Source organism: Ptychodera flava, chromosome 7 (genome assembly GCF_041260155.1).
Source record: "Ptychodera flava strain L36383 chromosome 7, AS_Pfla_20210202, whole genome shotgun sequence".
In the NCBI taxonomy this organism is placed as follows: Eukaryota; Metazoa; Hemichordata; class Enteropneusta; family Ptychoderidae; genus Ptychodera; species Ptychodera flava.
This window is the reverse complement of record NC_091934.1, coordinates 34,154,242-34,169,116: the sequence shown is the minus strand read 5'-3', so window position 1 is coordinate 34,169,116 and position 14,875 is coordinate 34,154,242. Positions and strand designations below refer to the sequence as shown.

Below are 14,875 nucleotides of genomic sequence, written 5' to 3'. Positions count from 1 at the left end.
CGAAAACTTGTAAGCACACAGGTGCTAGGTGGTGACCGAGCGAGGTCACGTTTCCACATCCGGTGGGTGCGCAAGGCATGCTGGGTCGCAAGGCAAACACCCGAGGTCAGGTCAGCTGTTTACATGTGAAGACCTGTATTTGTAAAACATTTCCTGTTTTTCCTACCACTGAGGTAAGTTTTGTTAGACCTGGTCTCTCTTCTCGGCTAATTTAGACCTGGTCTTTCCTCTTAGATTGCACAGATAGGATGAGTGCCGCCCAAGCTTTTGGTGGGCGATGTGTTGGTATTCAGGCAGTTTACTTACATACCGGGCTGGGCCGTAGTAGTCTGGTTCCCTGGTAGCTGCTGTACAGTAGCTCGAGGTTTTGCCTGGGCGACCCAAATACCCAGGCAAAACCTCGAGCTACTGTACTGCAGCTAGTTCCCTGGTAGTATCGTTCTGCAGTACGGATTAGGATTTTGTAGACGCTTCATGCATTTAACATGTGGAATGACCCAAACAACTTCAACTCTTTGCATAATATTAAATATGCAGCTCCGTTGAGCTTCCTTTTGTACCTTTGTTTTACCTTTAACCATGGTCCCTGCACAAGACCATGCTTTATTAAAAATAATATTTCCCTTACCCAGACTGCACTTGGGGGCTCTCTTCTTCCCTTCCCCAAACAGTCTGTGGAAATGCCATTGAAAAATCACAGAGCATTCTGACTCATAGCTGCAAAATTGTAGCTCTACGGTGAGGCGGTCGGTGAGTTTTGGTTTTTGCGACCTCGCTCACCAGTAGAGCTACAATGCAGAAGGCCCTGTAGCATACAAATAAGCGCGCAACACATGGCGTGGCATTTTCATGTAAAATGCCACATATTTACTGCATTTGGTCATACCGATTAATCACTACTGAAGACTAAACACTATACTACACTAACCTTGTCGTTTATGGGGTTTGATATTAGCACAGACACGTCGATCGCGTTTTATAAACATTGAACGTGTTTCTGGGAGCCGCCATTACCGGAAGTTGGTAATGGCGGCCCAAGAAATGTTTTTTGAACGCGATCAACGTATTTGAACAAATACCAAACCCATACACGACAAGGCTAGTGTAGTGTAGTGTTTAATCTTCAGTAGTGATAAATCAGTATGACCAAATGCAGTAAACATATGAGATTTTACATCAAACTGCCGTGCCATGTGCAGCGTGCTTATTTTGTATGCTTCAGGGCCTTCGGCATTGTAGCTCTACTGGTGAGCGAGGTCGCAAAAAACCAAAACTCACCGACCGCCTCACCGTAGAGCTACAATTTTGCAGCTATCTGACTCATTACCAAGTACAGCCACCTCTACATTGACCTTGAAGCTATGATTTCTGTTACATTGTCTCTAAAGTGCAGTCTGGGTATACCGAGATAGCCTTTACTACAGCTCCTCAACAATGAAGGCACTGGGGATTGAATGTCATTTAAACTGAGCTGTCAATTATTTTGCACACCGTAGTTTTGCAATATGTATACATGGGAGCATTAGAGACAAACCTCAATGGTGGGACTGTGGACAACTGCAGAAATGAATCATTGTACAGTGGTTACATAAGTGAAAGAAAGTAACAATTCCGCACATTACATCCATCATGCAATTTTCTTTCAGTGGTTCTGGCTACTTTGTCAGTAGTGCTAATTGGTAAAAAGCCCTTAAAGGTATACTGTCACCTGTTCGAATTTTGCCACAGTTACCATGGAAAGAGAAAATCTAACCAATCACAGATTTTAAGTGGGTGGCCGCTTTTTAAAATAGCACCCTCACTTGGACATTTTGAATACCAAGAAATGCCCCTTTGACCATATATGGGCATATTTAGATTACAGGTGACTGTATACCTTTATTATTATACACCTACTGCCGTAACCTATGGGAGTTTGACCGTCCAATAACTTTCCGTATTTTGTATAGTACGCGGAGTCCCGAATACGGGAGACGCGCGACGCGCTTGTTTGACCTTTGACCTAGCGATTATCGGATGTAAACAAACTATATTACGGTGAGTTATAGACGTAATAACAACTTCCACCAAAATGTATTCGTAGTATAAGGTTTAAAACACGCTAAACACAAAACTGAGTCTAAATGCAATTGATTTTTATTTTAAAAAAACTAATTAAATTGAAAACATTCAGCGAAGTTTGCTTGTACTGCACTGGAAATTAATTGGCTTCGTGCCAACGCAACAATCGCGCGCGTTCCACTCATATCGCGCGTGCCGCATCCCTCAAAATTTACCATAGAATTAGTTTATACGGACGATTAATGGAGGGAGGTGTATAATAATAGGGTTATACACAAAATACGGCCCTGTATGGACGAGGGCTCAGTGAGTGACGTATTGGACGAGCCGAAGGCGAGTCCAATACGTCACTCACTGAGCCCTCGTCCATACAGGGCCGTATTTTGTGAATAACCCTATATTATTGATCATCTATTTGTATCGATTTCAGTTCAGTAGCACAAGAGGTCATTGGAGAGGTCAAATTCTTCTGCTAAACCACTAACTTGCCAGCAGAACGATTTGATGGCAGTGATTTTGAACAGCTTCTACCCAATCAGGTGACAGCGCCAGTTTCAAGTGCATTAAGTGTTTGTAAGGAATCAAAGTCCGCTTGCCTTCAAGATGACTCTCAATAAGTGCACAAGTCTTGCTAGACTTAGCTCACTTGGTAAAACACTTGCAAGAAACCAGCTCAGGATCTTAAATCAGTGCAGCAACCGGAATATTGGGCATGCTCGTGCTGCCGGCAAACCTCAGGAATTGTATCTACGGAGCATTCCCATAGAGCACACGCACAGACACTTTTCTACTTCGACTAGCGCCTTCTCCAGCCTGACTCTGGACAAAGCTCTGATAGACTTGTTTTCAAAGGAGAATAAAAGCATATTTGTCAATAGAATGAAACACATCAAACCTCTGAGGACTCTGACTAAGGAAGCTGTACAGCAGGGAGCTGTCTGTATACCACTGTGTGTCGTCGATGGTCAACCCGCCATTCTGTACACCTTGAGGTCCAACCAGCTTGTCACGCACCGTGGGGAGGTCAGGTAAGCTGTGCTCACAGTTTTTATCAGAAAGGCTTCAAAGTGGCTAATACAGAACTGCTTTGTCAGAAGGCAATCTGAAATTATGGCATCTCTGAACTTGCCAAGTTGCATTGAACACTACAGCGACAGTTTCTCTCAGTTATTTTCTCTTGTGGAAGTGTCTCTATACAGGTGACGGTAAGGTAGGCCTGAGTGTGTCAAGAATGTGCAGCTGTACTATTGTCTATACTCCTTTGTATTGAAAGGGGCAGTCTAGCATACTAGCCAGTAGCTGAACACTCCCCAATTTACATGTAGGTGGCTAATAATGGTAACAATTTAAGTTTTATCATCATGGAGTTTTCATTCTTTTACTCAAACATTTCAGTAATATCGTGCTCAGATTAAGAAACATACCTCAAAATATGGGCAATACTTATCAGAACAAAAAGCATGCTGTTCCATGAAATTGTTTGCAATGTACTGGTTATAGGTGAAATATTTTCTTAATGAAATTAGCATAATTCCCATTGATACTATGATATTGAATGCCAAGTCACCAACAGAATGCTGGTATTTCATGAAATAAAAACATAACACATTTTTCTAACAAATATATTTTTATCATAATGAAATATCAAAAAAACATAATCTTTAATGAATGAAGCTTTGACAAAATTTACAAGGCTGGGGCTTTTCAAATCAGTATTGCAAGAGCTGAAGCAGAAATAAAACTACCAGCCTCCCTCGTGAAGTAGTTGTGAGAATTGTCACTTCAAATAGTTGGATAGGTGTGGGTCTACTTAACCCTTTTATCACAATGGTTTGACCCAAATCCATTATTATCAATGGTGATTTTTGGACCTGTCTACAGGGACTTTGGGTGGACAAGTTTAGAACACATGAGTATGGGACAGTTGTATCATTATCGGGTTATCAAACTCAATATAATGCCATTCCTTCATGATTTTTCTGTTTTGTACAAACTCTTCTTCTCTTTCACCCCTGTTTCCTGTGTAGAGGTCTGACTTTACTGTGAAAACAATAGAATTGGGCTAAACCATGTTGGCGAAAGGGTTAAACTTTAGACATTACTGATGGCTGTACCTTTGTCTTTCACTCTTTTCAAGCTGACCTCACACTCACTTGAACTATATATTGAACTCAATCTGATGGTAACTTGACTCGGAAACATCCGCTGTTCAGTTTTCCAGGTGGCATGGCAGACAAAAGGGACGAGAATGTTACCCACACTGCATTGCGAGAGCTTGAAGAGGAGCTTGGGATAGATGCCAGTACAGTTGAGGTATGGGGTTCTTTGATCCCACTGCCTGATAAGGTGAGCAATGCAATCGTGTGGACTGTGTTTTTGTGGTGGTGGAAGAGAAGACTTGTAATCATTGTTTGGCCTAGACTCTCTCACAGCTCCTCATTCTCTACGTAGTGATGCGCCCTCAACAGTCTTTCTGACAAGTGAGGTTCACCGAGCCAGCCTGTACGTCCATGGTTAAAGCATAGCTGAACTTGGCGTCTTCGCTGTCTTGCTAAGCAAGCTACGCTTGGCTTGACTGCATAGGGCGCTTGTACGGTCTGAGGCTTTATAGCTGTTGAAAGGCTGTGAGAGATCCTTGGTGTGGCCCACACTCACCAGTATGAGTGGCCATTGTGGACTGGGGTGAACAGCTTAACCCTTTGAGCGCTGTAATTTCTCCCACCAAAATTTTACCGAAAAATTTTACCAATTTTTATGAATTTTTCTGTAATTTTTTTTATAATTTTGGACCAAATGGACATCACATTTTATTGGCTACAGTTTTTTTCTCAAAATTTTGGCAAAAATCTGAGAAAAATTGACAGGGGTTTATTTTATGTAGGGGACAAAAATAGACTTTGGCGCTTAAAGGGTTAAGGTAGACCACACCTTGTGGACAGAAATTAGACTCTCAAATTACTACAATTCTTTTTCTGATCTACAACTTGTGGGAGCTCATTTTAAAGCTCTTGGAGAAAGAAAAACTTTCACCATCTTAGTTTTTCAAAAGTCTGAAATGTAATTTTTCCCCAAAGAGTTAACACAGGGATGACAGCCATTTTGAATTTCAAATATTACAAAATGTTAAGCAATTTGTTTTGCTAGTTCCAAACATTGCTTGATGACCCGGGATTTTATTGTTGATTTGGTAAGAGAATGAATGGGTGAAAGTTTCATTTTGGAAAGTTTGAGCAAAAGTTTAAGTCTTTAACTTTCGAGGCGCATACTACCTTAATGTGATTTCCTTAGTCTGACACTGAAAAAAGAAGCCTGAATATACTGTGTGTGATTCCGTGTGCAAAGATGGATACTGGAACCCACAATGAATTTTCTAAAGTCATAACAAACCATAGTTTTCACTGTAGTAAAGTCACAGTGTAGAACTATCAGTATATGTATTTACAGCACCAGATGTGTACTGGACATAGAGTTTTGGATACATACTAAAAGGGTTATCCTATGTGCCCCTTTATCCCACACCTCTCACCCTGATGACACCCTAGGCAGTGTTTTCTCGACAGTGTGCAGCTACACTAATCCCCACCTATCTAATCAAAATCCCCCTTTCAATGAACACACACACCTGACATCGTCAAACTACTATGACATCTTAAATATGATTTGCAGAGAGTATTGATAGTGGTATTATACACCACAATGGCTGCATTTGATGTAAAGATCACATAATAGTTGAGCAAACCCACTTTCTACGTAGACAACTTAAGTGTAGTTGGCGCCTCAAATGTGAAAAACTTAAAGTTTTGCTCAAACTTTCCAAACTCAAACTTTAAACCATTCCCTTACCAAATCAACAATAAAAATCTGGGTCACCGTGCAAAGTTTGGAACTAGCAAAACAAATTACCCAACGTTAACATTTTGGGATATCTGTGCTAATTCTATGGGGGATAATTAAATTTTGGATTTTCGAAGAACTGAGATGATGAAAGTTTTTTCTTTCTCCAAGAGCTTTAAAATGAACCCCTACAATTGGTAGATCAGAAAAGAATGGTAGAAATGTGAGAGTCCGAATATCTGTACCTGAGGTGCGTTCTACCTTAAGCTTCTAACCAGCAGCAAGATGTGGTAACTGTTAAACTGTCAACTAGAGTTTGCCTCCAGATTACAAAACTTTGCACTATGAATGATTTGTGAAGGTTTCTTGTATATTAAACATAGTACTAGATGGAAAGAGTAAGAAATTTGAGACCTTCATTTATATTTTATCTACATGATAACCGTAATTTTATCAATACCTTTCAAAAACATAATTAGCATTTCTTAAGTTTGTGTAATATATTGTGGTCCCCTCACTTAGAAGCAAATCCCCCCCCCCCCAAAAAAAAATTCAAGCTAAGGGGTTGTTACCCCAGTGTGAGAGAAAGAGAAACCTGGAGAAAGCACTGCATAGGTTATTGGTAATTATTGTCAATCTTGCCTTTATAGCTGTTGCCACGACAGCATCACTGGAGACGAAAGTGAAACCGCAAATGATCTCTCCTCAGTGAGTGTTTGATGAAAACCAGTTTTGTTGTTCCTCTGTAAACTCAGTGTGGTACTCTTCATTTCACACAGACACGGAAAACAGCTGTGACGCCTATCGTGGGTTTCCTCGGAGATGTCAATATAAGTGCCCTCAAGCCAAACTCTGATGAGGTACTCAAGATTATTTCTTTCCTTGACAGCATAAAGTCATGACTAAATGCTGCTGAAGTTGAGTCTTATATAGCTCTAGTGTGCTTCAAATTTCCCATTTAGGCAAAAAAAATTGTGCTGTTTCGATGACATGTTTTCAAAAGTACGCTAGGTAGGTCAGCGTGGATTTTTTTCCCCAAAACATTTTTATTTTTAAATATGCACTTTTCAGGGGTTCAGGGTGATCAAACACTGGCCACAACATTTCCAGAAAAACGTATCATACATATACATGGAATAAAAACATAAAAAGAAGTCCTAGTCCAAGCAAGAATTAAATGCTAAGCAACGAACACGTGATTTTACGGGTTTTTTCTTTCTTTTTTTTACTTTCGTGTTTACATAGCTCTAAAAAGTTTAGGGTCAGCAGGCAAAAAATAGTGTAGGTCGGCTTATCGGAACAGCACAAGTTTTTTGTTTGGCCTTACCATAACTTGTCATACCTTGTCATCACTCTTGACAACCAGCATTGAAAGTTTAAAGGAGCTAAAGGCATACCTTGGCGAAAGTGCAAGTCTCCTGAAATGATTGTCTCCTAATGCATGTTAAAAATGAACCTCAATGATCGATATTTGGACATTTTGAAATCTCATGATTCTTCAGTAGCATACAGCTTTGTGAACTCATCATAAAACTTGCAGAGAAAACATAATATTTTTTGCCAGGTTTTTATGAAAATTGTGAGGCGTTAACCAGGGAATGCTCACTTTCACATTAAAGATGGTGAATTTTAGGCAATGCATTTTTTACTTCAAAATATTTGCCTAGATACATGCCTAGATTTGAATCTTTGTTATGAAAGAAAAATACAGGTTGTGTAAAGTTTCTATTAGCAAAGTGCACCCCTGGGAAGTCTTGAAAGTTCTGGAAACTGAAAACAAGTTTTGGAAACACCTGGGAAATTGCCAATCTTCCCCCAGTTTTCAAAAATGATACAATGATCAGTTGTGACAATGTCGTAAAAATGAAAAGAAAATGATTTATGAAAATGATCTATTGTAAAAATTATGTCTGAAAAATGGTACTTGACACCTCAAAAAGTCCTTGAAATTGCAGAAAGTCCTAGAATTCTAAGTGACTTTGAGTGTATTGACCCTGGTTTGAGTGAAAGATGAAAACTTTGTTTTGGGGATAGATGTTACTGAAATGTAAGATTTATGACCTTTGACCATGTGACAAATGTGCAGATACTTGTAGGTACAGCATGTACTTCACATCCAAATGTATCATTTCAGGTAGAAGAAACGTTTGTGATGACAGTGAAACAGCTGTGTACTCCGGAGTATCAGAAATACACAACATTTATTGTGCAAGGCCAAGCTGATAAAACCTATTGTATGCCAGTCTTTCTGGGTGGACCGTACAGAATCTGGGGGTTGACCGCCATCGCTACTGACCAGGTTCTGAGGGCCATGCTTCCGGGAATTTACAAGCCAGCGGCTGTATCCTTTTATGGTAGGAAAGGATAGCAGTCGACAGGTGAACTGATGATGGAACTAAGCTTCAAGGCAAAATGTACTAGAATAAGCTATGCTACGCATCGCAGCCATATCATCAGAATGGAGCACTCCTTTAAAATTCACCAGTCAATTGCTATGTACATAAAAATACTTGTATGCTATGCTTTGCTTGTTTCTTGCAACTTGTATGTTGTCTTTGCTTGTAATTTATGGGAAAGAAATGCCATGCTTTTATCAGCTTGATAAATGATGTGTTGCATAACAATTCTGCTGCTGCTAGACTTTAAGGTAACATCAATGAACGAATCAAAATGATGGATTGAACAGAGGAGGAAACCTGAAAAATCTGAAATAAACAAGCAGTCCATTTCATTGTTTATTGCATAGGTCATTGATTTCAGGGTACCATCAGGTTGACCAGACTAGTGAATAACGATAGCTGAACGATAGATGTGAAACCACAGAAAATAGTTTTATTTGGAAACTGTCTTAGCAGTACAGCAATGCCTCCTAGGTCAGACAACCTGTGTAGATTCAAAATGGCCGTGTTCCCCACTGATAAAATGATGCAGAGCTGTGCTTGGCAATCACCAGTTATTTATATTTGTACTAGTGTCGATGGTCTTTCACGAACTTGAGATGAGCAAGGCCCCTAACCCTAAAAAATTACAGATTTTATTTCTCATCTAAGGTGTTTACAAGAGTGCTCTGGTAAAGCTTTTTTTATTTTCAAACGTTAGTGTACAAGATTGAAATACACATCTACAAAAGTAAGAAAAGTGGCAATGTATGCATGCTGTTGTGATCTAACATGCTTGCAAGCTTACAATGATCAGTTGATGGTCAGAACTATACACTGTGTATGTGTAACCCTGTAGGTATTAATCATTCTGCAGTGTGCAGGGTGCAGTAATTTGCCGACCAAATTTGGTTCAAGCAAAGACGCAAAATACAGCAGGCACAGCTTGTATAGATTAACACGCACATGGATCAGATGGGCCTGAAATAAAATTTTGCACTATATTTCTGTTACAATTTGATAAGTTCAAACATATACAGGCGATAGAAATCGCATTTATAGTTTTGAGATAGCATATGGATAGACTGAAAAATCCGTTTCTCAAGAAAGACTGAAAGTTCTGTCACTTTAGGGCACTCTTCCTCAAGAGGTGGGAGCTTAGAGAGCGCCCTCGAGCGACAGATCTTTCAGTCTAATATGTAGAGTGACCTTGTCAAAATTGAGTGGTATACAGTATCAGTTGCTGAGGTGCTGTATTGCTATTATATCATAACATTATCTTGAGAGAAAAATGAGTGAGGTAAATTTAGATGTTAGATATGCAAGCAGGATGTTTCAAAACTAAAGAGTGGTTTGTGTTTTAAGGCATTTGAGAAATTGTTTTTGAATGTGATTAGTTCTAGGGGTTGGAAAACTGAAAATTTGTATTTTGTTTTATGTATAAACTATTTACTTGGTAATGTTTTTGAAAAAAGTTTTCTCAGGTTTTGGTATCTGCAGTGTGTATTACAAGACAATATGATACTTTACTATGAAAAAAATGAATGCTTGTCAACATATGACACTTTATCCTTTACAACTGTGTGTAAATGTATCTATCGTTGTTTTTACTTGCTAATTCTGTCTTTTTTAGGTAGTTTTATTGTTTGTCAAAATATTTTCCATGCTTCTTAAATTTTTCTTTTTTTTCATGATTTCTTTAATTATCAATTCAAGATTCAGGCCCTGGTGTTCTATGAAAGCAGCCTTGCGATGACTCAAAGGATAGAAACTGATTTACCAACAAAAGTGCCATTTAGAAAAAATTTGCAACAGCTCTAGACTACAGTGTGTTTCATAGTGTTTGCAGTTCCTATATATTAGAACACATCTTCATCCACCAGGCAACTCATTTTGGGTAGTGTGTGCCTCAAAATCAAGTCTTTAAATTTTACTCAAACTTGCTTCTTGGAAACTTCCAACCACTATCTTTCAAACTCAATAAAAATTGAGTTCTCCATGCAAACTATGGTATTTTGGAAACAATTGCCTTAAATTTATCAATATTTAAAATTTAACATGGCTGCCATCCCTATATTAACTCTTTGGTCAAAAATTAAATTTTCGGTTTTCATAAAAATAAGCCGGTAAAGCTTTAGTTACTCAGTGAGCTTCAAAGGCCCAAACAATAGACTAAAAGATCTGTCGCTCGAGCGCCCTTGAACAATGGATCTTTTGGTCTACCCTTACAAGTGGTAGACCAAAACAAAATGTAAAAGTTAAGAGGGTCTGATAGTCAGCCCCCCAGTAGCTACCTCTGTGGCTACCTCTGTGTTTTCTTAAACTTGAAAACTTGCGTAAATCCCAGTCACTACAATTATGCAAATGACCTAATCAAACTTAGACCAATCAGGTGCAAGCATTTGGGAAAGTCGCCAAATGAATATTTTGAAAAATGAGTATTTGAGCAAATGTTTTTTACAGCATGAGTAACAATGGTGAATTCAACAATTGCTGTTTGTTTATAGTCACAAAGTGTGAAAGATTTATCAAGGAAACGTTTTTGCAGCATTTCAGCATTTTACAAGATGAGGTACTCTGTCGCCAAAGTGTGTATAATATTTATTAATTTTTGTGATGTGACATTTTTTAAGGCAAATAAAATCATTTACTTCATTCTATCCATGTCCAGGTCTGATCTGTATCATTTGAGCTATGAATTCTACTTTTCATTTCCTTTCAATCAATTTTTTAAAATTCATTTATCAATTTGTTTAAAATATACATTACAAAATTTCTCCGTGGTCTTCGCCAATGCAAACAATCTCAACATTTAGTGAAAGCGAAAGATTGAGGTAGTTATCATGGTGGAGTATGTTGGACAAAATCTTGCAATCTTGAGCCATGTATTCAGTATGAACATGATTAAGTATCAATAAGTTAAAATATTACAATGAGACATCTTTAATCGCTATATCCAGTCATGGCCAACCAACCACAGTGGTGTGAGGACATTTGCAGTCTACAAGGAAATCTGATCAGATATCGCAACTGATAATTGCAAGAAATCAGTGAAGATTTGCCATGGACAAGTGTCAGAAAACAAAAGAAAAAAAAACATGACTGAGGGCGCTGTCAATTAGTGTGGTTTTGGTATGAGAATATCCCAACCTGGTGAAGATTTGCAATGAACAAGTGTCAGAAAACAAAAGAAAAAAACCCGGATGATGAGAGCTCTGTCAATTAGCGTTGTTTGGTGTGAGGACATCCCACCCCACAGTGAAGATTTGCCATGGACAAGTGTCAGAATATTTCAGTCAGGATTTTAAAATTTCACTTTACTCATGAGAAAAAAGAAAAATAACGCGTATCGTACACTCGTATATTGTAACTTTAAATATCTGTGTGCATATATAATTCACAAATTGACCTGAAATAGGACATTTTGAACCAACTCTGATTTCTTCACAATGCTATGGCATTAAATTTTCCTATTTTTTGTGCTAAGACTTAAAATATTCTTAAACCTGGTGAAAACTTCTTCAAAATTTGTGATGAATACTGCTGTACTGAAGGCAGTAGATGTTTAGGACAGAAGCAGATGAAAAGTGCATTCAACTTTATAAGTACAATGAAGTGACCATATTTTAAGCCTTGATCAAGTTTAAGTTCCGGTTGCAATGTGGCCTTACTCAAAGCATAGCTTTGCCAGTGACATATTGTGTCTGTAAAATTTATTGTCCTCCTTTATTCTGCAAATAATGTCTTTTGATACTGATCAGAGTTTTTGTGTCTCCATAGCATATTTAATACTGATTGGAGGTTTTGTGTCACCATAGCAACATACCAACACAACTATGGTAGAGATTCTGATGAATACGCAATGAACAATAGAATAAACACTTTGACTGTTCTAAAATAACAAGGTTACTATCCTTAATTCTACATGCTAACCCACTGTCAAGAAAATAAATGACTGGATCTGTGACTGATTCTTACAAATTCAATGTTTTCTCCATGGTACGCTGCGTATTCTTTATTCCAAACTTGAATCTACAGTTAAACAATTGTGCAGCCATGTTTGTTTCAAGCCTAGGTACATTTCTTGGCAGACATGTTTCTTTAGCAACCCTGAAATTTTTGCTCAGAATTTGGCCAATGTATAAAATGTGTATCTCAATTAACATAAACTAGACAGTTAAATATCTATACATAAAAGAGTTTACACATACCACACATTTTCTTCCCATTGCCTCCGTGCTCTACAACTTCAAATTCGCACTTCGTATTCTTGAATTGAAAGAAATGGCAATTTTGTGTAATAAAGACAGGTTTCATGACTTTATGTTTGCATCTGTATGTTTCATATACATGTAATTAAATACTTCCAGGTTTGGAGTAGAAATATAGAAAATTCCTGCCAATAACATTTAATACAGTGAACAGCTTTGAAAGTTCTGTCTTTCCACTTAATAGCAATTCTTTCTTTCACAAATTGAATTTCTTTTGCTCTTTTCACAATTGAATGGTGGGGGCTTGGTCACGAAGTCCCATGCGTGTTACGATTTATCCAAGGATAAATGGTGTAAAGTAGGTTAGATTTATAGTCAGAGCCTCTGGTAGTAGGGACAATGGAGACTCATTGTAATTCACAGTGTATTGTGAGTTGGACCACAGGTATGAAATTTTATAGGTATAACCTTGATTGTTACACTCTTTAAGATCAAGTCAGAAAATAATGACACCAGTACAGTTGCCAATATTTGATAACTTTCAATATTCTTAAGATGAATAATTGGATTTGTGACTCAATGTCAAAATTAAAGTTGGACATGGCCACAGTGGCAATTATATGACTTAACTTGATTCTCAAAAGTCTTGGACATGGTGACTTTTACATCTTTTAGCACCTTTAAACATGCTGATAACTTATGTACAGTATTACTGTATTCATTTTGCTCAGTCATGGGTGAAACAGATCATGATTGCAATGATAATTTATGATATCTGAATCAACAGCTGCTCCATAAGGGTGGCAGTTTTTATCATATTGCAAGAAATACTCTTCAACATTACACATCAAGGTGATTTGAATTCATTTTTTTCTAAGTGCAATAGGTTGTAAATTAAATGATAGTGCTGTTACTGTGATATATATACATATTTACACACACACACACACAAATATATAAATAAAGATGGATAGATAGAGGATAGATAGATTATATATTATTCATATATTTATAGAAAACGTTAGATAGATAGATTATATATTAATCATATACAGTAAAACCTGCCAAAACCGGACACCAGTGGGACTGAGAAGATCGTTCGGTTTGGAGAGGTGTCCGGTTTGGAGAGGGGTGAAGGCCGATGTCTTTTTTTGTGTGTGGCCTGCCCGGGGACTTATTTACACGTACACTGCACTATTCACGCACACACAAACTTCACATGCATACTTTCTATTGCAGTGTGTTACACAGTTCAGCAGGTCAAGGACATTGGGTCAATTTTGGAGGGACACACATACAGAAGACACAATTTAATCATAAGTTATTTTAATACAGTATTTATTAAAGAAAGATGTACATGTGTATTTATAGAAAATGTTAAATGAATTACAGATATTGAAATTTTATGGGAAAGTTTACATTTTCCTGACCTGTGTTCCTGTTTCTCTAAATTGATTGCAATTTATCGGATAATATCCTGGAAATACGTGTTTCCTAGCAATCCTTTTGGTCTGTGGAAATTATGTGTTTGCATGCCCACTTGTGTAAGTTGTAAAAGCCATCTCAGAAAGTTCATTGACCTCGTTCACCAGACGACTGATGACAGTAGATGGCATGTACTTGAAACGTGCAAACACTTGTACTGGGTTCATTGCCAACATGAACTGTGGGTAAAGGATCAAACTCAGTGATGTTTGTAACTATAGCAACAAGTTCAACCATCAGTCTATTATTGGATCACCATAGCAACAGATCATCTGTGTATGATAAAGTCAGATTTGTATGTATCCTTGAAAGTTACCAAGAGATCATGTTTACCAAATCTTAGTATATTTTTCTATCCCAATGTATAGTTGAATCGGTTTTAGAATTTGTCTGGGGAACAAATATTAAAGCTCTGTAGGCACAAAAAATGTCAGTCCCAGTTTTTGAATTAAAAAAAAATGATTTTTTCCTGTAAAGTTAACACAGGGATTGCTGCTATTTGGAATTACACATATCGGTAAATATTAGGTAATTTTTTTCTCCAGTACCAAACTTAGTAAAGTGACCATTAATGTTTCTTCTTGATTTGGTAAGAGAATTGTTGAAAACTTCATTGAGGAATGTTTGAGCAAAGTCTTTGACTTTTGAGGCACCTACTACCTTCAAGAGGTTTTTAAGAGATATTATTACATATTCTAACTTTGCTGCCATTACCAAGGCTATATGCTATGTCAAAGTTAAAGGGATATAGTCGTCGGAACTGCGCTCAAAGGTCGTATGGGACCCATACGACCCATGGCAACAATCTATCCAAGGCACAATGGTGATTAACGACAGTTAAAACATGTCTGTCATAATCTATCATCATATAATTTAAATGTTGCAGCTATGATGATGAGGTTCATC

General features: G+C 37.7%; 1 protein-coding gene across 1 annotated transcript; it reads left to right on the top strand.

Annotated features, from left to right (window-relative positions):
* The first annotated feature begins 59 nt into the window (after positions 1 to 59).
* On the top strand, positions 60 to 10,933 carry LOC139137369 (mitochondrial coenzyme A diphosphatase NUDT8-like). The gene is made up of 5 exons (XM_070705422.1): positions 60 to 173; positions 2,492 to 3,089; positions 4,275 to 4,407; positions 6,675 to 6,755; positions 8,030 to 10,933. The coding sequence occupies exons 2-5, from the start codon at positions 2,665 to 2,667 to the stop codon at positions 8,261 to 8,263; spliced, it is 873 nt and encodes a 290-aa protein (XP_070561523.1). The 5' UTR covers positions 60 to 173; positions 2,492 to 2,664; the 3' UTR covers positions 8,264 to 10,933.
* The last annotated feature ends 3,942 nt before the right edge of the window (positions 10,934 to 14,875 follow it).